The sequence below is a fragment of the Dipodomys spectabilis genome, unplaced genomic scaffold (assembly GCF_019054845.1).
Source record: "Dipodomys spectabilis isolate Male_0828 unplaced genomic scaffold, ASM1905484v1 ptg000042l, whole genome shotgun sequence".
Lineage (NCBI taxonomy): Eukaryota > Metazoa > Chordata > Mammalia > Rodentia > Heteromyidae > Dipodomys > Dipodomys spectabilis.
In genome coordinates, this window is record NW_024870719.1 from 4760747 (window position 1) to 4786535 (window position 25789).

The following is a 25789-nucleotide window of genomic DNA, read 5'->3' on the forward strand; positions in this document are numbered from 1 at the left end:
GCCTTGAGCTGAAGAGCTGAGGGACAGCGCCCAGGCCCAGAGTTCAGCCCCCACGACCCGACCCCCCTCCCCCCCCCAAAAAAAGAAAGAAAAGGTGTAAAACATCACAATATCATGATGAAAGCATTTTTGACATTGCAGACCTCCCAAAAGAGTCTGAAGGGGACCTACAGGAATCTATAGATTACATTGAGAGCTAAAAGGGAAATAGGTAAAAGAGCACATCTTTGAATCAGGTTGTGGGCATGTAAACAAACCTTTCCTGTTTATACAAAGTATGACTTTGAATAAGTAATGTAACTTCTCTAAGCCTCAGTTTCCTCTTTCCTGTGATGGGTTCCATGGAGTTCTTACTCTGGAGCTGTGCTGAATGTTACAATTCAGTGAGATAATGCTCATATCTCTTGGATATTATCGTGATGATGATGATTGCTTAGGCAGAGCTCAGTCGTCATGCTTCACTTTATTAATTTAGACATCTTAGCCCAGCTACTTTTTCTTGCACAATGAAGAAGTTGCAGTGTTTGGCACTGTATGCAATTTTTAAGTTATTTCTTTTTTTAAACTTTATTTTATTGTAAAGATGCTGTACAGAGTGGCTACAGTTACATGGGTAAGGCAATGAGCACATTTCTTGTAGATAATTGTTACCCCTTCCCTTGGTGTTGTCCCACTATCCCTTCCCTCCCCCACCTTCCCCACTCCTCCCCATCCAAAGTTGTTTTAAAGGTGATGAACAGCGGTGTGGGGGTAGGGGTTGGTGGTGGAGGAGGAGGGGGTCACAGTTGCATAAGTCAGGTAATGAGTACATTTCTTTTTTTGTTTTGTTCTGAGGACATTTCTTTTTTAGACACCCTTCCCCTCATTTTATTTTACTTATTAGCAAATGAGTTTATCAGAGACAAAAATGATATATTGCATCTTAGTCATCCTATATAATTCAGACTTTTAGGTAAACCAGACTAATCTTTTCATTTACCACATTGAGGCAATGAATTCTAACTTGTAGTGATTTGTAATTCCAAATAGTCTTGATTTGAAATGAATACCCAAACATTGCCATAAAAATACTTTCCTTAGGAGTTGTTGAGATCCTATTACAAGTCACTAAGACACCTTCATTCATTCATTCATTAATTTTTTGTGATTTGAACTCAAGGCTTTTGACTTGTGAGGCAGAGGTTCTACTGTCTGAGCCATACTTCCAGCGCTTCTGTGTTCTGGTTATTTTTGAAACAGACTTTAACTTTTTGTCCAGAAAATGCTCTTCTTATTTACACTTCCTGCAGTAGCTGGGATGCCAGGTGCATGCCACTATGCTTGGCTTTCTCTATTGACAAGGGATTGCTCCATCCCCAACTGCCCCGAGCTGATGTAGAACTAAGGTTCCTCCTATCTCTGCTTACTGAGAAGCTGGGAAGCGAGAGGTACTAGGCTAGTGGGACGTTTTCCTTAGCCTAGTAGGCATAGACATTTCAAGAGAAATTTTTACCTGGGTGTGGGATAGATCTGTGGTGACTACTGCCCTTCTGTAGCCTGTTCAGCATTTCCCTGAGAACTGAAGTCAGATTTCTGGGAAGAACAGCTCCTTAGCTGAAATCCCATTTATCAGGATTGAGCAGGTCTCCACTAGTTAGTGTGCCCAAGACTGACAAAGTGCCAACTTGGATAATGAAATAAACTGTCCAGTGGTGCTTTGTGTGGACTATATACTAGCTTCACTCTGTGAGTGTTTGCTGGTGTCTGGGTAAGACCCGAGTCTTGTTCTCTTCTTACAGGTTTTGTGCATTTACAACTGTAGACTAGGTATATTTTTCTGAGGCAGAGGAAAATAATTCCCGAACCTTAACGTTTAAAAGTCAATCTGCATTGATCAAAATCTGTATCAGAAATTTATCACCCTGGTTCAGTTTCAAATCTGCATTGTTTTGTTTTGATTTTGTTGAAACAGACAGACCTTGTGTAACTGAAGGCTTTGGAAGGATTAATAAGAAGAACATGGTTGTTTGTTTACTTTTTCCAGCACGGTATGGGTGATGAGCTTACCGATGCGGTGTCAAGTATTTTCCAGATTGAACAGGAAGATATTTTAGATTGGACAGCCATGGACACAGAAAGCACCGAATTTAAATCTCAGGCAGTATTGAAAACTCATCCAGAGGAAGAATCAGGGAGACCATTAGAAGAGATACAGCCTACAGTTGATTTAAAAACAAGCAAGAAAACATCTTTAAAGGTAACAATGACAACAACGACAATGCACATATTCAATCCTCAAACCTAATTTATGTTGGAGAAAATGGTCCAGGCAAAGTGGAAGGTACGGAGACTGAGTTCACTGTCAAAAGGAACCTGGGAAGTACAAATTTTCCAGTTAGTAAAAGAGCATATATTTGTTGAGAGTGCCTATTACTAATCCTAATTAATTCCAACTGGAAATTTAGATTTTTTTTTTTTTGAGAAAAGAAGGGATCTTGGTTCTTGTTAGAACCTGACATTTCAAAGGAATCAGGAACTACATACAGTACAGGGATCACACTTGGAATAATGTCTTTGCCCCACTTAACATTTATCCTGATGAGTCTCTTCCTCTTGCTTAAAGGTTTCCCAGATTCATTTCATTTATGTATCATTTTTATAATTTTTTTTTACCATACTTACCCATTGCTCTATTATTATCTGTTATTACTTCGAGTCAGTGATATTTTGGCTTAAATATACAAACTTATTTTATTTTTAAAAATATTTATTTATTTATTTAGTTGGTCATGGGGCTTGAACTCAGAGCCTGGGTGCTGTTGGAGCCACAGCCCAACTTGTAGTTTCCTGCTGGTTAATTGAGGATAAGAGTCTCTTGGACTTTCCTGTCAGGACTGGTATAGAAGCATGACCTTCACCTCTCAGTCTCTTGAGTAGGTAGGATTACAGGTGTGAGCCACCGCCCCGGCCATAAACTTATTTTAAAATTAAGTATTAGTGGTATTTTGAAAAGGCTCTTTTCCCAGCATATCATCTTAGTTATCACCAGAGACCATCCTCTGTATGACTAACTTCTGGGTGAGAGCTTCCTGAGCACCCCTTTCCTGGATCCCTGTGGTTTTGTTCCTGATGTTCTTTATCCAGGTCAACTGGACATTATTAGTTATACAACTTTTTTTTTTTTTTTTTTTGGTCCATCATGGGACCTGAACTCTGGGCCTGGGTGCTGTCCCTCAGCTCTTCAGCTCAAGGCTAGCGCTCTATCACTTGAGCCACAGCGCCACTTCCGGCTTTTTTTTTCCTGCTTATGTGGTGCTGAGGAATCGAACCCAGGGCCTCATGCATGCAAGGCAAGTACTTTACCACTGAGCCACCTTCCCAGCCCTGGAATTCTGGGAATTCTGGAGTCTAAAACCTGGGCTTTGTCTGTGACCTATCACTTCCCTAGCCTTTCACATATAATCAGTCTCCAGAAGCTTAGATTATTCTCAAATATTACTAATCTTTCAGTTTCTCTCTTCCCTGGTCTGTGTCCTAGTGACCTTATTCTGGATTAGTGTCTTTTGGTTTTTCTTCAGTTTTCAAGCTGTACACTCTTAGGTTCATCCTGTATAACACTAGCTTACCGAGCTTCTGGGGAAAAGTAGGTAATAAGGGAGACTTACAAGTAAGGATTTACCAGAGAAAACTCACCATTGCTCTCAATGAGAAATGTCTTATTCTATGATCGTGACCAACTCCCATCAGCAGTCCTGCTGTCTGTCTGAAGCAGGACTTTGCGTATGAAGTGAAGCCAGCCAAGGCTAAGTGAACTTCCCCAGGGGATTCCTGTGTTTAGACTGATGCTCTCTTGGCATCTAGAGGTGATAGCATCTTGATGAAAAGTGTTAGGCTATGGGGCACAGAGGTAGGATCTTCATGTATTCTGCGTAAACATTGTGATTTTGGGAATAAATGAAAGCATAACTGGCAAATTGGTAAGCTACTCAGTATGTCAAAGGATGAAATAGATATTCTTCAACACCATGACCTGTCAGGAATTTAAATCTATCCTAGAAAAGTCCAGTAATGCTATTTGGCTTATGATAACTTCTATTAAATATTTGAAAAGAGACTGTGCAAAATTACTTGTTCCTAGTTAAAAGACACAGTCCTTTCCTAAGGTAACTAGAATTGAGTGCTTACCATCCAGTGACTTTGATAAATGTTTTATGTATTTTGTCATATTTTTCCTAATAACATCCTTATTATTACCCCATTTTGTAATTGAAAATAATAGCTAAATCATGAGAAGATATCTAACTTGTAGAGGCAAGTCTGACAGAGGTATTCTAAGACTGAAATTTCAGTTTAGCCATGTTGCCATACTGCCCATTCATAATAGTAAATAACAAATGTCTAGTTAAGTATAAGAACAGGCTTGAGTTAAGTATGATGGTGTATACCTGCGCGGGCTATAAAGGAATCCTAGGAGAGAGAGAGGGGGGGGGGAGAGGAGAGAGGGGAGAAGAGAAAGAAGAAAGAGCTTAGAAGAGAGAGAGAGAGGAGAAAAGAGAGAGAGGGGAGATGGAAGAGGAGGGGGGGAGAGAGGTTGTGGAGATATGTTAGAGAGGATGTCAGAAATGCCATGAAAACACTAAAGTATTTCTATGATTCATTCCAACAAGTTGTTACCAAGAATCTTATGTTCACTTGTGTGAACATCTCAAGAGCAAGTATTACCCATGAACTTTAACCATGTGTGTGGGCAATAAGATTAGCCCCAGCATCTCTGGTACAGGAGTGACCAGGACAGGTGTTGCGGTGGGGGCGAATAAGAGTTTTGGATGTAGTCAATACATAGATCTAACAATGAGGTATTATTATAAAGGGGTAATGAAGGCCTTTAGCTGCTTAGATACATGCTGGAAGGCCTCCTTCAGCAAAAAGTAGAGAACGTGGACAATCCTATTCTGTTAGTCATTTCTTTCTATTCTTAGAAGCTCATTAGTACTCTGGTCTAAGTCACTGCCAATAATAGTGACTTCATGAAGAAACAAATGGCCAGTAAAAAGATTGATGAGAGTTTTATAAAGGAAAATGTCTGTAAAAAGAGGTTTGATCATGTGATCTGGAATTCTAAGTGGAAGAAGACAATTTATAAGTGTAGGAAGCTCCAAATCCCCCAAATTCTTACCAAACAACTATGAGTGACTGACTTGATCGAGTCTTACAAAGATGCAAATGATGAAAGAAAAATACATAGCCAGAAATAAACACAAATGTTGACTGTGCCTGTAAAATTTTATACCAAGAAGGCTGAGATAAGAAGTTGGTTGAGGCCTGTGAATAATGTGAAGAATACAAAATGGTGATTTTCATGTTATTTTTGCAATGAAGTGTGTGTGTGTGGGGGGGGGGGGTGGAGAATGACAGCCTATCATTAGGGATGAAGACTGCAATGACAGCAAATGACAAAGCAGCCTTAATTTATTTTTGGAAAAAGGTTGTGGTCTGAAGTGAACAGAATATATGACAGAAAAGGAAGCTGAAAACACACACTTCACTTGTTAAATCTGGCAAGGAAAGTGATCTATAGTTTAGAAAGAAGAGAAGAAAAGTTGATTTAAAAAAGCCCTTCAATCCCAAGATTTATGAAAGATGTTGAGTTAACATAGAACCAATAGGCTTGGAGAGGTAATTTTCTCCTGCCAGGTTCAGCAGTAGCTTTGCTTCTCAAAGTGCTAGAAGGTGGGAGGCCAACCTGTCATTGAAAATCTGACTTTCCTTTTTTTAGGGTAAAGGTTTTGATTTCTGCAACTGATGTGCGTTCTTTGACAAAACTACATGATGATGAAAGAACTTATTAAATGATTTGTGCTTGAATTCTTATCCAAAATGGGAAGGGTAATCACTTGGAGCAAACATTCCCTAAGAGCAAACCATGGAAGACTAACCTTGTTTCTTCTGGAATTTCTAGACCCAATATCAGAAGAGTGTCACATGTGTGTTCGACATAAGAGACTCCTGGGAAGGTCACAGGCTCTGGAGCCACATTTCCAGGGACAGAATTATGTCTCTCTCCTTTAAAAGTGGTGTGACCTTAGATTACTGCTTGTATGTGTATGTTGTTTTCATGAGAAGAATGACAGTGCCAATGTCTTCATGCTGTTGTGAGAAGTGTATGTTCCTAGAACACAGAAAACTCAATAGATATTAGTGATTGCTATTATCCTCTGAACTAAAGCAATCTATTTTTTCCTTATCTGGTATTTTTAATTTAAAAAAATTTTTATTGTGAAGGTGAGATACTGAGAGGTTACAGTTACACAAGTCAGGTAATGAGTACATTTCTTTTCTTTTCTTTTTTTTTTTGGTGGTCATGGGTCTTGAACTCTGGGCCTGGGCACTGTCCCTCAGCTCTTCAGCTCAAGGCAGGCGCTCTACCACTTGAGCTACAGCGCCACTTCCGGTTTTCTGGTGGTTTATTGGAGATATGAGTTTCACGGACTTTCCTGCGCGGGCTGGCTTTGAACCGTGATCCTCTGATCTCAGCCTCCTGAGTAGCTAGGATTACAGGCGTGAGCCACCAAGCGCCCGGCATGAGTACATTCCTTTTGAACAATGTCACCTCTTTTCTTGTTTTTTCCCAGGAGCAATCTATTTATGAAAGCCTCCTCAAAGTTATTAGATGGGGTAGCAGTTAGGTGAATTGCTGGATGGATTTCTAATTAGCATATGAGACAGAATGCAAATGATAGAAATGATGAAATAGTGCACTTGCCAAGCACTATCTCATATATAATTGGTGCATGACAGTACCTAGTAGAATGCCATAGGACTGTGTCCTATTTCCACTTACGTTTCCATAACTTGGATTAAAATATGGAGGAACTACTTACTGGATTTTTAGGTAACACCCAAACTAAGACCAAGAAAATTTGTTTGGTCAAACCTCTGAAGAACCTTAACTGGGATAAATACATGCAAGGTTCTGTCTTTGAGTCCATAAATGAAATAGGATGATAGCGCTCAACAGTAGCAGTGGTGAAAGACTTCAGGGTTTTAATCAGTAATGTCATTTTTGCTAGGAATACAACTGGTGGATAGATGGCATGAGAATCATCTTTTTACTGGATGATCTAATCATATCACACCTCAAATACTGTGTTCAGATCTGAATGTCCAACATCAGGAAAAACTGACAAGTTAGAGAATATTTGAAAGAGAACATTGAAGATGATAAAGCTTGGTACTTCAAAACAATGCCATATCAAGTAGAGTTGAAGGGATAGGGATGTTTTCTCTGGGGGGGGGGAGGGGGGGAGAGGGGGAAGGAAGCCCAGAATGTATTGAATCAATACATTCAAGTATTGATTTGACTATAGAATAGAGTTAGGTTGTGCCTGTATGGTTTCTAAGGTTTGAATTAGGACTGGTGGGAGGAAGTGATTAGGTTCAGTAATAAAGACACAAACAATGCTAGCAACTGAAAGAGCTTCAAAGAGAACATGGCAAACTGTGTGTACTGACCTTTCCATACTAGACAGTGTTTAAGCCAGTTGATGACTGGAGGTGGAGGTACTATAGAGGAAATTCAGAAATTAACTGGCGGGTAAGATAGAATTCTGTGTGCATCTGGAACTTTCATCATTCCTTATTATAGTGGGCTATTGTGATAGATCATTCATCTTTTTTTTTTTTTTTTTTAAAGCAAAACAAGGCCAAATCTTGCATCTTATTTATAAGAGCTGTTTATCTGGCTCCTTTCCTACTGTTTAACCATTTCTCTCTACCCCGAACCCCTGTCAGGGAGGATCTCCCTGCTTTCTTCCTGAAAGTTAGTTTAAAAAATACAGAGCAACCCAAGGAGGAAATTTTTTTTTACAAGAATGATTACCATAACTTGTAGGAATGATTACCATAAATTGTAGGAAATCTAGGAAAACAATACTCCCAATACTTGTAATTATTGAAGGTTCTATTATTTATGAGACAGAGTATATTTAGTTTTAGCCAAGCTGTAGGAAAAGAAAGCAGTACAACTGAAATACAAATTAATAATTTTACTCAAAATAGTAATAGAAAGCACCAAAGTTTCTTTTGGCTTGTGTTTATAATCAAAGACTGCCCAACTTTAAGAAACTAATGACAAATTCTATTAAAAATATCTTGGTGTAGTGTAGGTAGAAAAAAAAGGAAAGACAGTTACAAAAGAAAAAAAAATAAGGCAGAGTAGCTGGAATGTAGCTCAGTGGTAGAGTTTGTTTAGCAGGTATGAGACTCTTGGTTTAATCCCTAGCACTTGGGGAAAACAAGCAAGGAAAAGAGGTATTGTTTTTGGAGGCTAAAATATTCACAGTAATAAATGAAAATTATTGTAAACAAAATATTTACTAATATTTTTTATTTCCAAGAAGTTTTATACATAAAATTTAGGAATGGACTTCGAGGGAAATAGCTTACTTTTGGATTTATATTATTGTAAAGTGAACATAGAAACAAAGAACTTAAGAGTATGAGTGAATGATCTCCAAGCATTATAACTTCCCTTAACAGCTTATTTTCTGTTTTGTTAAGGTAGACTCATCAGAATTCTTGCAAATCAAAGGAGAAGAAATTAAATCAATACGGAAAGTGAAATTCGGAATTCCAACATCAAGAAAGGCTTTAAAATCCAGATGGCGCCATTACAGACGAACTAAAAAGTAACTTTATTAAATTGACAAATTTTACCATTTGAAGGGCAGTCATTCAGTAGCTTGATTCATGAAAATGCATATTTTAGAAAAGGAAAATCCAGTGTGTTAGTAATTCCTATATGATACCTGAGTTTAAATTTCTAGAGACAAAGTTGGTAACAGGTTTTAGAGTTAGGATATAGGCTTTACTGCAAGCTTTCCTCTATTACAGTTTTTAAAAAATGTTTTTATTGTAAAAATACAGTTACATGAGTAAGGTAATGAGTACATTTCCTATCCAGCATTGTTATTCCCTCTTTTGTTTTTTCCCTACCATCACTTCCCTCCCCCCTCCCCTGCCAAGTTGTAAAGTTCATTTTCTACATAGTGTCTTGTACATCTCATTGTTACAATGGGCCAACCTGTATCCTTGTTTCAGCATTTTGTTATTTCCCTTCCCCTACAAATTAGAAAAATGTATATACAAGATGTAGGGTACCAACATCAAATGCAGTGAAAACAGGGATTATACCGAGGGGGAAGAACATATAAGAGAAACAAAAAAAAATCACACAGTACATTTTAGATACATTAAAAACAATAGCAAGAAAGAAAAAAAACAAGTTGTGTCCCTATCTTGGGGTTTATTTCATGTAACGTCATCTTATATGGTCATATGTATATAGCTTTTGACCTTTTCTGCTTGTCCTCGACTTATACTAGTTATTGCAAATTAGGGAAACCATGGGACCTGTGTTTCATTGGGCATGGCTTACTTCATTCAATAGATTTTTTTTTTCCAAGTCTTTCCATTTCCTAACAAATGGGGCGATGTCATTCTTTCCAATGGAGGAATAGAATTCCATTATATATACCAGTTAATGCTTTTACCAATATACATTATCAATGTAACAATGGGACTCAAAATAGCTTTTTGTGGGACTATAGGAAATGAAAAGTTAACATTTTAGATTCCATATTTTGGTCACTTCAGTAGTTGATTTGGATTAACTGCTTTCTCGTATTGGTTCATTTTGTTATGATAAAGTACAAGACAACCCAACACTAAATGTTTCTAGGCTACTCATGCTAGTAATTTAGATAGCTTTCTCTCTCTCTCCTCTTGTGTTTTAATGGGGTTTCTTATTACACAAGAATGCACAATTTTGGACAACAGTGTATAAAGATATCATAGGATGGTTTACCTTTTACCATTCACCTTGTTGAAACTCTAGTTTTCTCCTTGTTTCACTAGTAGGGCTTTATGGGTTGGTTTATTCTAGATTATTCTTCATTTAAGTGTTTATGGGGCTTTAAAGAAGCTTTAATTATTAGCTTTTGTTGTTGCTTGGGGCACTGAAAGGCATGTTGAACATGGAAGACAGCTGTTTTTATGGCCAGCCTAAACTTTGTAAATGGATGTTACTCACTATTTAGTGGCTGAGAATAGACTCATGGGAAAAGAATTCCAAAGTCGATGAAACAGAGGAATTGGCATTTAAGTGACCCTGTACATGCCACTGCTTATCTGCATTGCTTTGAGCTCATTTAGTTAGCAAGATTATGTATTAAAACAAACAGTCACAGCAGACAACAAGTACTTTACTTTCAATAAATAGTTACTGTCAGATTATCAATGAAGCAGAAACTTCTTGATTTTAACCTCCCCTAAAACTCCTTGCATTTAGTGCATTAAGCAAAGTAGTATGGCCACACACAGAGCAAGGGTCTTTTCTTTTTTATGTCAGCATTTCAAAGAATGACAAATAGTCCTGCTTAAGGAGATTGTGCTGTAAAAACACATAACCTTTCTTGAGCATGCCCAAAATATTTCTAGATCTAATTGATATATGTAATGTTATTTTAATTCATTGAAACTGAAATTAGAAATTTCCATTACAGAAAAAAGAAGGAAATGCAAAGGAAGAAAAACTCTGATGTTTGAATAAGAAAAGAGAATTTTGGGAAAATGTTCCTGAAAATCTTTATTTCATAGCTCCTTTTTCCTTCAATCAATTGTTAACTTTTCTCTGGTGATTTTCTCTTGAATAGTATTCTTGGGAATCAAACTCTTGGTGGCAGGATATGGTTATTTAGCTCAATAACCAAGGGAGATTCTTTTACTAATTTATGTTGTTAGACTATAATGGGATCATAGGAATTCAGACTTGTTGCAATGCTTTTTTAAAGAAAAGAAAAGTCAGTAATGTAATCTCAAGCACATTCCACTAGCCAGGACCTGTCTGGGACAGAATGATGATATAAATGAGCTTGACATGGGGGCTCACCTTGTTGTTTTCTCTCTTTCTTTCTCCCTCCCTCCTTTCCTTCCTTCTTCTATTTCTCTCTCTCTTTCGTCTAAGCTTTTTTTTTTTTTTTTTTTTTTTTAGGAACTCAGAAGCCAGGTGCCGATTAGAATCTTAGCTCACACATATAATCCTAGCTACTCAGGAGGCTGAGAACTGAGGATCACAGTTTGAAGCCAGCCTGGCAGAAAAGTCCTTGAGACTCTTCCCTCCAATAAACTACTCAGAAAAAGCTGCAAGTGGCGCTGTGGCTCCAGTAGTACAGTGCTAGCTTGAGCAAAAGAAGGTCAAGGACAGTGCCCAGGCTTTGAGCTCAAGTCCCAGAACCTGCACACACACACACACACACACACACACACACACACACACACACACACACACACACACTAGTGCTTGAAATGCTATTCTAGATACACCCTTCCCTCCCTCGGTTAGGCCTCTGCCTTATGCACTTGTACTCGCTTTAGATTTACTTCTTTTCTTCCCATTTATGTTTGCAAACTTCATATTGGGTCCTCTGCTATTTTGGAAAAGTCAGAGATCACTTGATGTATGTGGTCAAATCATGTACACAGTGTGCCCAGCACTAGGTTAGGAGCCGTGCAGTGCAATTAGTGATAACAATGTATAGGGAATGTACTCGTTACCTTGCTCATGTAACTGTAACTCCTCTGTACAGTATTTTTACAATAAAAATGTATTAAAAATAAAGCATTACTGGAGAGATGACCTCAACAGATCAAGAATGATATACTGTGTTTAAAAATCAATTCTTCTAAAGGCAAGAGCTAGGAATTTTCCAATTTTTCTAAAGACTTTCAAAGAAACCAGTATTACAGATTTAAGGCATTAGAACTGAGGTTTGGAGTCAGGCACTGCCAATTCCAAACTCTGTAGTTTTGATAATACTTCCTATCTGAAGTAGCCCAGATACATGGACAGACCAACGACCCATTAGACAAAGGGTAAAAAGGAGTACATGAAAGTAGGAAAATGCCTGAAAAGAGACAATGGTTAAAATAAGGGAGGATAGATGCAAAAATGACAAAAGTGATTTGGCTACTGCAGAGTACAGACATAGGGATGGAGTAGTACTGGGTAAAGCCACTCCCACTCAGGAGTCCTCAGTAGGCATTTGTAGGAAAGAAATTTGGTTTATGGACAGCAACATTGCACTTAGATCTCAATAGCTTCACACTGATTTTTTTTTCACCTATCCCAAACAATCCTGTTCCAAAGTAAAAACAGTAATGCCTCCAATACAGATTCATTTTGGGCGTCAGAAAGAATGTAGGTAAAGAAACAACTACAGAAGGCTAGCACATAGCAGGCACTCAATAAGTATTTGCCGATTGGATGGCAAAAGCAGATCATCATGACTTCTTGTGTGTGTGTTTGTGTGTGTGTGTTTGCGTGTGTGTGTGCGCTAGTGCACGCTCACTCATCCTGGGGCTTGAACTTAGGACCTGGGCACTGTACCTAGGTCTTCTGATCAAGGCTAATGCTCTACCACTTGAACCACAGCTCCACTTTCAATTTTTCTTTTTCTTTTCTTTCTTTATTTTTGTGCTTAATTGAAGATAAAAGGCTCATAGACTTCCATTCCCAGGCTGGCTTCGAACTGTGATCATCAGATCTCAGCCTCCTGAATAGCTAGGATTATAGGCATGAGTCAACTTGCTTCCTACTTTAAAAGGCAGGGGAGACACAAGTTTCAGAGAAGTGGATGGAACCTATCATGTCAATGTAGCAGGACATGGTATGCCATTGGCAGATGGTAGATATATATTCAGGGACATTACTGTTTGAGCAGAGGAATCCACCATGGCTGGACATGGTGTTCTTGGACTGAACCATAGAATTCAAGACAGAAGAGGCTTGCAGTGGGATAGTAGTGAGTTTGCTTTAGAAAGCCATGTGGGTTGAGATTTTCAGCAGGCAGTTGGATGACTAGTTCTGTATCTGTCCTCCTACTTGTAGGTGTCTTACCTGGAGCTTGAATTGAACAGTCACTGTAAGTGTACTTCATATCTAGATTCTACCCAGTAATGAATAAAGCTCACTTGCTTTCTTTTCCTCCAGAATGCTACCGGGCTTCATCCCTCCTCACATTCATGATCTTTGCAAGACCATCCCGGCCCAGGAGCTGCCAGTTGAGCTGTACCTGGCTTCTCGTGTGCTCTACACTTCTGACAAGATGAGTCACAGGAATATGCTCCGCACACTTGGGCCATCTTTCTTAGGTGATCAGTTTACAGATGAGCAAAGAGAGAGGTAAGAGAATCTTAAAATATTAAATATTAATCTAAATAAAACTTTTCAATATTAAATTTTAACAGTATTTTAAAAGGTCAGTTTTTCTTGCCCTTAAAGCATTGTAATGACTGACCTATACTTGTCATGGGATGCTTTGAACCCATTTCCTCAAACATGATTTTTAGTAAAAATTGGAGCGTTCTGTTAAATTCTGTTAAAAATAATGGCCCGATTTCCTGGTGTTCAGTAATAACATTAAGCTTTTATTTGAATTCCTAAAAGGCAGAACTCAAACCAATTTTTATTCAGACAAAATATATTTTGAAGATTCAAGGGTCAGTTATAATTTTATGCATCTGAAGTCCAACTTTTTTTTGTATCAGTGTTTTCCCTCATAGCTCTACTACTTGAGCCATACCTCTAGTTCAGTTTTATGCTTGTTAAGGAGATATGAGTCTCTTGAATTTGTCTGCTCATGCTGGATTTGAATCATGATCCTTAGATCTCAGCCTCTTGAGTTACTAGCATTCTAGGTGTGAGACTGGCACTGGCAAAGTCTTATTTTAATTCATCAAGTCATTGTTTGATAACTTTTTGATAAACATGGGAACCATTTTTTGGAAATTTCAAAACTATTTCAGGATGTCTCATAAAAAATAGTAGTTCAGGAAAATAGTCTTTAGGATTTCCCCTAAAAGCTTAAAATTGGGAGTAAAAAGTACAAGATTCTACATGTTTTTGTAGTGCTGTGAATTTTGAACCCAGGGCCTCATGCATACTAGACAAGTGTTCTACAAATGAACTACAACCCTAGCCCCTGAGACTATACAGTTCTGAGTAATTTCTATTAGCACTTTGCAAGCTAAGCATAATTTTGAGGACTTACACCTTCTATTGATCATGTAAAGTAGGGAAAATGCTGGTTTCTTTCCAATTCAAATTTTTTTTTCTTCAAATAGATCTCACTTTCTTTTTCCAAGAGAGAGTCAATAAATGGTCTATTTGATAATGATAATTCTTAGCAATTTGTTCTTAAGTACCAAATAAGAAGTTAATTTAAGTACTGAATATTTAATTTGCTAGCATCCCTCTCACGAGGATTACCTTGCTAAACATAGCTTAACCTTTTCAAAATATATCTGTCTGCTGAGCTTACAAATTTGGAGAAATGTATAATTTTCCTACACTAATAAGGAGTTCTAAAGAAAGGTAATTGTGAGCACAAAATTAAAACCTTTTCATTTGATAGCTTTTGCTTCATTCTGTACAATGAATAGTTAACTCCAGATTATACTACTACTTGTGGTTACATAGTTTTAGTGTTTTCCTGATTCTGTGTATAGTAATTGGTTAACTGTGACAAAAACTAAGAACTGTAAGGATATATGTATATATACATTTATATATATTTATTTGGTAGTACTAGGGTTTAAACTTGGGTTCTCAGACAGCTACTCTACCATTTGAACAATGCCTCCAGCCTTTTATATTCTGCATAGGGTCTTCAACCTGGATTATAATCTATTTATTCTTCATGGTTTATCTGGGATGACAAAAATGCCCTTAAGTTTCTCTGTTGAGTTAGGTCTTTTGAACTTTTTTGCTTAGGCTGAATTGGAGCCATTGTTCTGATCTCAGCCTCTTTTTTGTTTCTTTACTATATCCTAAAATCTGTTAAAAATCACCAATATTTATGTATATATTTTTCTTTGCTTCTAGTAATTACTTATAATGTAAAGAAATAAAAATCTGAAATAAACTGTTTTTATCTTATTTTCATGTAATTGATTTCATCCCCATTCATTTTAAGTATGTACAAGATTTTTTTTTTTTGGTCACTCATGGGGCTTGAACTCTGGGCCTGGGCACTATCCCTCAGCTCTTCAGCTCAAGGCTAGCATGCTACCTCTTGAGACACAGCACCACTTCCAGTTTTCTAGTGGTTTATTGAAGATACCAGGGCTGGCTTTGAACTGCGATCCTTAGATCTCAACCTCCTGAGTAGCGAGGATTACAGGCATTAGCCACCGGTGCCAGGCTTATGTACAGGATTTTTGAATTTTCTTTTAAATTAAATAATTTTCTTAACATATATTTGGAGGTGGGTTGATTTCTAATTAACTTTTTCTGGCATAAGCAAATGCCTTCTGATATAGTACTAGCTTTTCAGTTCAAGATGTTTCATTATATTCTTTAATAATGTTTGCGTTTTATTCATTTGGTATATTTTTTCAGGAATACCAGCTCTCTATATGTTGGTTCTTTTTCATTACCTCATCTCTACATTTATTATTTCTTTGCACCCCTTTCTCAAGTCTGTTAATCAGTTCTTACATTTTCTGAGATGTAAAGTTTAAAAAAATCACAATTTTCATGCTAATACTGCATTACTTTTTTTTTTGCTGGTCCTGAGGCTTGAACTCAGGGCCTAGGTGCTGTTCCTCAGATCCTTTTGCTCATGGTAAGCACTCTACTTGAGCCACAGTGCCACTTCCAGCTTTTTTGAGTAGTTTATTGGAGATAAAAATCTCGTTTAAATAGGGATACAGGTGGACCCATTGCAACAATGAGATGTACAAGTTATTATGTCTAAAACGAACTTTACAACTTTGGTGTGGGGAGGGGCTAAAGGTAGGGGTGGGGGGGGCGGGGAGAATTGGAGGGGGGCGGAGGGAGGATGGGAAGGGATGGGAAGGGGAAACAAAGGAGGAGGCTGCAATGCTTGATAAGAAATGTACTCATTATCTTGCCCATGTAATTGTAACCCCTCTGTACAGTATTTTCACAAAAAAAAAAAAAGACTCTCACAGAGTTTCCTGCCCAGTCTGGCTTCAAACTGTGCTCCTCACATCTCAGCCTCCTGAGTAGCTAAGATTACAGGTGTGAACTACTCGCACTCGGCTACTTTTCTTAATTTTATAGTTTCAAGAAAAATCTACAAATCTTTCATTTTGTTTGAACTTGTACTACCTGTTTCATGAAAACATAAAAGTTTTCTTTGAGACCCTAAGACAGGACCTGTCCAAATTACTTTTGTTTCTCATAGTAAATCTTTTTCAAAAGGCTAGTCTACATACAATTCTTTGAATGCTATGTTTGTGCCTTATCCTTTGTCGACTCTTCATTGAACTAAGTAACTGGATTGCTTTGAGGGTTCATCTGTGAAGGAAGACAGATCATTTTTGGCTACCCAAATTAAATATGGCATGGATTTCTCTAGTATTTCTTGACTGCTCATTTGGGAAGCATTAAAATGACTAGGCAGTGGAATTGAGGTACAGGTGCACATTACAAGTACAGTCATCAGAATCCTGAACGGTGTGGGAGAGGCAAGGCATGACTTGACAATTTTACTTATTTCAGTGATTCTTCCATTTGCAAGATTGTATCCAAACCCACCAAACAGGATAGAGATATTTTGATAAGAAAACAGAAAAATTGCATGGCCGAGAATACATGGAGGTCCACTGCACTTCACTGCACTTGGGTAATTTCTATGAGCCCTTTGCAAGCTAAACATAACTTTGAGGACTTACATCTTCTATTGATCATGTAAGGTGGGGAAAATATCAAATGAAGTACTAACAACAATTCGGTGTTTATAATATTGTTGCATTTTCTAAGTGAGGAAAGTGCAGTGTAGTGATTGAGTAACCAGTCCATATTTACATAGCTGGTAAATGCTATAATTCAGATGCAGTCACTCCGATTCTAAATGTAATTTCTATTATATCCTTCTACTTTCCCCCTCTTCATTTATTTTATTCTGAATACTCAATCTCCTTCTCTTTTCAATCCTTGCTTAAGACAGCACAGGTCCCCATGCCCCTCATTTCTCAGGCTAATCCTAGCTTCACCTTTTTCCTTACTCAGCCTTATTACTTGCTGCAACCCTACCTAAGGTGATCCGTCACAGACTTCTTTTACCACAGACTTAAGCCCTGTTTGAAGTCTATCTGGTAATGTGTATCACAGAAGTACCTATATCAGTCATAAGATAGCTTGACATTCTACTACCCTGCATTTTTTGTATTATGTATTAGACTGAGTTAGAATTATGCACCCCAAATTGCAGCTGGTGGCAGAGTGAGAATTATAATCAGGAGTTCCCTCAGATTTCTGATATGTTCGTTTTGAACAAACAGCTCATTAGTATGCCTTACATGTATTAAAAAATATATGTAGACTGGGTTGACAAAAAGTATTTTTAGTAGGTCCTATTAGATTTAAAAAATATAGTATATTAGTGAATTATAGTATATTAGTGAATTTTTGTTTTTTAATAGGATTTGTTTTTTAATAGAATTTTTGTTTTTTAGTGAATAATTATAGTATGTTAGTGAATTTTTGTTTTTTTTTTAATGGAAAGACCATAAAGTGTATTTATTTGGAAATTTGTGTTTCTAACTCCAGTGTGTAAAAGCTGAGTTTTTAAAGTAAAACAATGTCATTCCACCAGATGTCACTGTTTGCATATAACAATGAAGTTGCAATGACTTAAGAATACAATTTGCCCTCCCTCATTATATTTGATAAAAAAGAATTCTGACTGTATGTATGTTTTCCTATAGGCTCATTATTTTGTTAAGACTACATTCTGTGCTTTTAACAAAGCACATAATTTTTAAGCCTCCATGCAGAAGAAAATCTTTCATAGCTGAATTCTTTCAGACCTCTGTCCTGGCTTTTAAAGCAACATTCTCTACAAGTTAGAGTTGTTCAGACTATTAGTTGAGACCCCCATAAAGTGTATTGTGACATCAGTTCAATGCTTTTCTATAGACACTTAAGAAATGTGTAAAATGGAACAGTCCATTGCATGCCAAGTATCATTTTTGTTTGTGAGTTACTCAAAAATTTCCCTGTACACATTTTGTGACTTCCCTAAAAGCAATGGAGGGGTCCATCCTGTGAATCTCCTCTCAGGCCTCTGGGTATTCAGAAGCAAGGTACATGTTCTAGGGAGAAGACCAGGTAAGCTGTAGTGCAGAATCTCTCTGGAAGAGTCCTAGCAGGGTGGAGGAAACAGTCAGAGGGATAACAGGGTTGCCTAGGTAGTAGCTCACACTCAGATGCTAGAGGAAGTTGCCTTTTGAACTGCATGACAGCAACTTACAATAAGAAATACATTTTTGCTGGACTCCAGTGGTTCATCATGACTATAATCCTAGCTACTCAGGAGGCTGAGATCTAAGGATTATGCGATAAAAGCCAACCTGGGCAGGAAAGTTCTCAAGACTCTTATCTCCAATGAATCACTGAAGAGCTGGAAGTGGAGCTGTGGCTCAAGTGCTAGAGCACTAGCCTTGAGCAGAAAAGCTCAGGGACATTGGCTAGGCCCTGAGTTCAAGCCCCAATACCAGCAATAGAGAAAAAAAGGAATACATATTTCAAAGTCTCTGATCTCATGGGACACTGATGTTGACTCCAAAGAAGGGTTAGCTTTTGCTCCTAGAGGAGTTGGCTTGTTTCTTTCCATCAGCATCCTCACTATTATAACAATGATGATTACAACACCAACCGCTTACTGAGCATGTACTGTTTGGAAAAGTATTAAAAAGAAAATTTCCTTATCTAATTGTGTTGGTCTGCTTTCTATTGTGCTAACATAATTGTGTTGGTCTGCTTTCTGTTGCTCTAACATAATTGTGTTGGTCTGCTTTCTGTTGCTCATATATCTAAGACTGGGTAAAGAAAATAGGTTTATATTGTCTCACATTTCTGAAGGTGGGAAAAGCCTAACATTGGACTTCCTCATCTGGTCAGCAACATCTCAGGCTGCTTCACTTTAGTGGGAAAATGGATAGACAAGGAAGGGCCTATCAGAGACAGAAAAGGAAAGCAAACTTCCTCCCACCATAGCTAACATTCCTGCAGTCAAGACATGAATCTAGTCATGAGGAATCCAACCCTATGACCCGAATACCTTCAACTGGGCCACACCTTCCAGCACTGCCATTTTGGCTGGAGGACAAGACATACATTTTCCTGGTGGAAATCATGTTCAAACCATAACTAACATAGCATAGCAAGTAGTTAAAGGGGCTGGAATCCTTGCCCTTAATCTCATTCTAAGGCTTATTTTTTCCAATATATCAATAGTTTTTAGACTTCTCTGAAGATAAGTACCATCTTTTTTTTGTGTGTGTGTGCTGGTCCTGGGGCTTGAACTCATGGCTTGGGCACTGTCCCTGAGCTTCTTTTGCTCAAGGAATTGTACCACTGCACCAGTTCTGGCTTTTTTTTTTTTGTGGGCTGGCTTTAACCCATGATCCTCTGATCTCAGACTGGGTAGCTAGGATTACAGACATGAGTCACCAGTGCCTAGCTAGACAATCTTGGTGTCTGGTAAGTATAATAATTATCCAGTTGTATTCCAAATTTATGAAATTAGAATCCCCAAAGGAGGGGTCTGGGAAGGTATAGATTTGACAATCATCTTAGGATATTCTTACTACTGGGCTGTTTATGGACAACCTGAATTGTATCAGTTATTCTCACACTGAGTGTGTCAGAATTGACTGCAGTGCTAGTTAAAACAGAAGACTCGACCCACACCTCAAGTTTTGATTCTGTGGTGGATTTAAATGGTTTGGATTTCTAACATGTTCCTACGTAACACTGATGATGCTGGACTGGGGCTGGCTTTGCCTTTGGCAATGTGTTTTACTAAGCCCCAATTCAACAGTATTTGTTCAGTATCTACTGTATTCAAATCCTTAGGAGATGGAAAACCTCACTTTTCCTCCAAAGTCACATTGTATCTAATCTTCTGTGAAAAAGATATATAGAAGACCCGATTTTAGCACAGGTTCCATTAATTCCAGCAAGAGCTGCTTCAAGAAGGGAAAATGAATCTCAGAAGGCACCTTATCATTCTTACCTTCTGCTTAGGTTGGTGCTTTGCCTGAGTCGAAGAAGTGAAATTTGTATTGAGCGTTTGCAGTGAAATAAGAGCTGTTGCATTTCAGTGTAGCGAAACAAAAGTATCATAAGGCTTACTGCGTTAATATATGCAGACCCAAACATAAATTGCTTTTGGATTAATTCTCATGTTGTATTTTTGGCCTTTTCCCTCCCATGTGTGTGGATGTCAAATGACACCATGTTTGTTTCGGCAGAAGTATGCAAAGAGCACAAACTTTTGTTTCCTTTATCAGTAGTAGTAAAAACAAATGTATTGTTTGTAACATGTTGTAGAATGCTGCGTGGAATTTCTGTGATGGAGGAAAATGAAGAGGATATGGATGTTTCTCCAGCAGCACCAACAGAATCCCCTGAACCTGAACATAGACTTAGTTGGCATGCTCAAAAACCACACCTGAGGCTCCTGGGAGAAGAAGTAAGAATTTTCTTGAATATTAGCTTTCTCCACCTCATAGATTCTTAAAATTTGAGGTTTATGATCCTCTTGACATTCCAAAATATTGTTAAGAATTTCAATAATTATTTACACAAACTGTATCTTTTGACATTTACGATGTTAGAATAAATGCTAAAATATTTATTAAAAATAATAGTAACAAAATTATGAGTTAGCATAAACAATGAAATTTATGAAAATAATAATTCTTTGACATTACTATGGTTTGAACTCAGGGCCTAAGATTGCTAGGCAAGTGCTCTACCTCTTGAGTTTTCTGCTTTTAGTTATTCCTTTGGCAAGGAGCATGCATTTCTTTTGCAGGCTGGTATTGATTGAGTTCCTACTTAGCCTTCTCTGTAGCTCAGGATGGCAAGTACAAAGCACGGTGCCTAGCCTTTCCCTGGATGAGATGTGAATTTCTTTCCTCTCGCTGTGATTCTTCTGACCTCTGCCTTCCAAATACTTAGCATTATAAGCATGAGCCCCTGTGCCTGATAACTATGTTTTTAAATAAAAAATTAGAAAATCAGGATTGTTTGCTTAATTATTCTTCTATGGAGCACTTTACTTTTTGTCATAGAAGACAGCTACATTTTCAATACTGCTGCTGTGTTTAATTTTGTGGTTGTTTTAGTTGAAATATATGAGAAAATTATAGGTACTTGGAAAAGAACAATTTTCCATAGCCTTTGCTTATATAATTGCGGGCATTTTAATTTAATAACACACTGAAATTTAAATGAGTGCATATTTCTTGAGAGTTAGTTGGGATACTGCCACTGCTGGCCAAACTAGGCTATGATCATTGTCCTTATTCAGTTTGTTGCCTAGTACAACAAAAACTCCTAGACATTACATAGAATGACTCTAAAAGTAGAGCCAAAGATGCACAGTAGTTATGAACTTAAAGGAGTTAAAGAATAACATGTAAGTGAGTAAAGTTTCTGAGTTTTTCTTTTTGCTTCATATATGTTAGACTTAAGTTGAAAAGAAAAACGAAGAATAACCTGGAAATACCAATAGAGAAAGAAAAAAAAATGCCTCAATGAAAACCTGTAATCAGAAGCCAAAAAAGCAGGCTAATATATTAGAATAAAACTTTTAGAAAAGGTAATTACTCTTCTGCAAGCAAATATGACAGAAAAAGCTACTCTCAGTTCTCACATTTGCCAATAAAAGCCTTGTGTCTATCCTTTCCCAAAGTGTTCCAACGTGTACTAACACCTTTGGACAAACTGACTGAGTATGGATCTATGCTGTGGTTTGGACATAAAATGTCCCCTCAAAACTCATGCATTAAAGGCTTGGTGTACGATGTTCAAAGGTAGGGCTTTTGAAATGACTGGATCATGAGGGCTCTTATTTAATAAATGGATCAATACTTGGCTAGATTTATAATCAGATAAATGATTGGGAGGTGGTGAAAGCTATGGAAGGAGACTTGATTGGAAGAAGACAGTCACTGTCAGTGGTGCCTTTGAGGATGGGTCTTATTCTCAGCCTCTTGTTCTTTGTGTCTCCTTGCTTCCGGCTGCCATGTGGTGAGCAGCTCTGGCCTGCTTCATGGTCACTACCATGCTGTTTTAGCTTTGTCGTAGGCCTATAACAATGGATCTAGCTGACTAGGGACTAAAACCTCTGACACAATGAGGCAAAATACATCTGTGTTCCCTGAAATTGCTTTCCTCAGATATTTTGTCTCATAATTAAGACGTCACTAATACAAATCAGGGCTTGCATTCTGTTAGAGTTGTGATGAAGCTTCCTTTTTATCCTTGACAGTGAAACCACATGGAATTCCATTCCCATCCTCAGTAGGGATCCACTCTTCCCAGTCCCCACTGTGGTGTGATCACAAGAGGTCTGTCTCATAGGGTGTCAACAAAAAATAGTTTAAAGAAGGTGGAGAGTCTTATGACATAAGACCCCAAATGTCCAGATTTTATTTCAAAACCACTGATCACACTAATAACGAGGAAAATCTCACCTTGAATATCAAGAGCCAGTTCATGCATGGATTGATAACAGATGATAGAATTTTCTGATGAGAAACACTGTGATAATGGATGTTAGATGAATTTTCTGATGAAAAATTTGAAGCTGCCATCACACACTTTGCTTCAGTAAGCAATTACGAACACTTTCACAAAAAGTTCACAAAAAGTATGTTCAGAAAGAATACAATTGTGAAAAAGTTTGTTGCAACTAAAATCAGAAATCATATCAATGCCATTTTTGTGTGTCTTATTACATTAAAATATTGATTTGTCTTAGACACTGAATGAGTCTGTTTCTACTGTGTGGTTGTACCTGGAAAATATTGTTCATCAACTTTTATGGCTTTTGAAATGTTGGTACACTTTACAGTGAATACAATATCAAAATAACTTATAATTAGTGTTGCAGAAGTCTTCTTAATGGAAATCAGGAAAGGTTATAGTGAAAGCCATATATTTTCAAAATTTGGATTTTTTTCTTTTTGGTTCAAAACCCTCAATTTTTAACTTAAAAAAATTTAGCTACTCTGGAGACTGAAATCTGAGGATTATGGGTTGAAGCCAGCCTGGGCAGAAAAGTTTGTGTGATTCTTACCTCAAATTAAGTACCAAGAACGTGTAAGTGTGACTCAAGTGGCAGAGCTCTAGTCTTGAGCACAAAAGCTCAGAACCAGTACCCAGGTCCTGAGCTCAAGTCCCAGGACCAGCATGTGTGTGTGTGCACACATGCACACACACATATGAACCCCCCAACAAATGGAAAGAAATTAAAATTTAAAAAATGTAATATTTTTTTTGCTGGTACTAGGTTTTAACTCAGGGCCTCATGCTTGCTTGACTGGTGCTCTTATCACTTGAGCCATGCTTTGGTTTAGCTTTTTGCAATTAATTGAAGATGAAATCTGGTGGACTTTTCTGCTCTGGCTAATTTCCAATCAAGATTCCCCAGACCTCAGCCTTTTGAGTAGGTAGGATTACAGATAAAAACTGTTGGGATCCAGCAACAGCCCCACATTTTGATTGGCATAACTAGTCTGAATTGTTTGATTTAAACTGACAGGCTTCTATTTTTCCTTTTTAGGAAAGTACTTGCTATATAACCTGATTCTTATTTGACTTATTTGTTATTTATTTTTCATACTTATTCATTCATTCATTCATTCCTATATCTGGGTTTGAATCCTCAAGGTTTTGCTGTTTTCTTAGTCAAGGCTGGTAGTCTACCACTTGGGTTACTCCTCTAGCCCAACCTAATCTCATTCTCAGTCATTATAGTTTATTAATCAAAACAGTATGTTCAGTTTACAACTCACGTTTTTCCTCCGGCTTCACTCTCCTTCAGTGGTAGCCGCGGACACATCTGTGTGCTCAGCTCATTCATTACATTGACTAGAAAAAAGATGTGAGAATTCATAAAATTTATGATTTTTTTTCTTGCTGCTCAGAGGGCTTTTAAAAGGAATTTTGCCTGGATTCAGGCAAAAGGTACTGCATATATATATATATATATATATATATATATATATATATATATTTTTTTTTTTTTTTGGTACCATCAGCGTAAATGTCAACACAGTGAAAAAGGCAAATAACCTTTTCCAGGGTCTCAGACTACATTTTCAAAGCTGGTGTTCTGCCTTATGTTTCATTGATGTGAGACTGACCTTACGACTGACATTAATGTGCATGTATGTCTTTTTCCCTCCATGAACACAGCGCTCTGACCTTAGGTCTATCAGTATGAGCATGAGTGATTGTCCTGTATGGTAATATGCATATTGTAACCTGAGGGTCTCTGCAGGTGCAGGTAAACACTAAATTAAACAAGTATGCTTCATAGTTAGTAATTCAGTTTGCTATGTACCCTTGGCCTGCATGTGAAATTCTAGTAACCACCAGCACTGCTGTTTCTATTCATTTTCCTAGAACTCTTCTTAGAACATTTTGGGTTTGGCAGAGTAAACTGATTCACCAAGATTGGTTTCTTTACTAATATAATTGAATACATTCTCTCCTGCGTACTATTTTTTAGCCTCTCCTTTTGAGGTTTGTGTCTTACATCTAGAGCAGTAATTTTATTCTGCCTGCTTAAGCTGCTATAAATCTGTTTATGGCACTGGGGGAATTACTGCATCATATATGATATGTCATTATGTACCTGAAATCTCAATTCCTAAGTGCTCTCTGGAAGACTTGTCATCTGATTTGGGAAGAGTTTGCTCATATTATCACTGGCTCTGAGTGTTCATACCATAGTATTCAAGATACATTGTGAATTTTTATTTGCTGGGTTTGGGTCTTCATCTATTATCCAGGAACTTTATATCATATCCACTCTGTAGAAGATGGTACTGTCTGGGGTTCATAGTGGATGCTAAAGTTGTGCTTGAAGGTTGAAAATTACTTGAGCTCAGGTTTCCTCTACCAGAAGAGTTTTTTAAGGAGAAGATGTATAGCCCAATTAAATATTATTAAAGTCAATGAAAAGTTTAAAGGAGTGAATATGATTAAAGTACTTTATGTTCATGTATGGAATGTTGAAACCTGTTAAAATTGCTTTGTATTACACTATAGCTACTCACTACTTGGGAGCAGGAGATTGGAAGATCCTGGTTTAAAGCCAGCTCAGGAAGTTCATGAGACACCTTCTCATCTAGTGGTTAGATGCAGTAGAGCGCACACTTCTTATCTTAGCCGTAGAGAAAGCACAATGGTTGGGAAATATGACAATGCACATGTCATTTCTAGTGAAATTGGGAGGCACAGGAGGAGGATTGAAGCCCAGAACATCTAGAGATAAATTGAGAGCCTACTTTGAAAATTACCAGGGCCAAATGGGGCTGGAGTTGTGGTTCAAGTTGCAGAGCACCTGCTTAGCAAGCAAGAAACCCTGAACTCAACACCCAGAACTGCCAAAAACAAAACAAAGACAATTGTGTTGCCAGGTGCCAGAGGCTCATGTTGGTAATAATAGATACTCAGGAGGATGAAATCTGAGGAATGCAGTTTGAAGCCTGCCAGAGCAGGAAAGTCTGTGAGACTCTCATTTCCAGTTAACACCAAAAAAGTTGGAAGTGGAGCTATGTCTCAAGAGCTAAAGTGTTAGCCTTGAGAAAAAAAAAGCTCAGGGACAGCACCTAGGCCCTGTGTTCAAGTCCCAGGACTCACACACCTATCCCCCTCAAAACAAACACAACCCAACCCAGTTGTTCTTTAAAAAAGGGG

At 37.7% G+C, this 25789-nt stretch overlaps 1 protein-coding gene across 1 annotated transcript in view; it reads left to right on the forward strand.

The window, feature by feature from the left end:
• The window catches only part of Ttc6 (tetratricopeptide repeat domain 6), a 166211-nt gene that overhangs the window by 40082 nt on the left and 100340 nt on the right, over positions 1–25789 (forward strand). Inside the window, exons 7-10 of the mRNA XM_042677817.1 lie at positions 2024–2236; positions 8539–8666; positions 13028–13219; positions 20402–20543. Coding sequence (XP_042533751.1) covers positions 2024–2236; positions 8539–8666; positions 13028–13219; positions 20402–20543 — 675 coding nt within the window. The remainder of the gene's footprint in view (positions 1–2023; positions 2237–8538; positions 8667–13027; positions 13220–20401; positions 20544–25789) is intronic.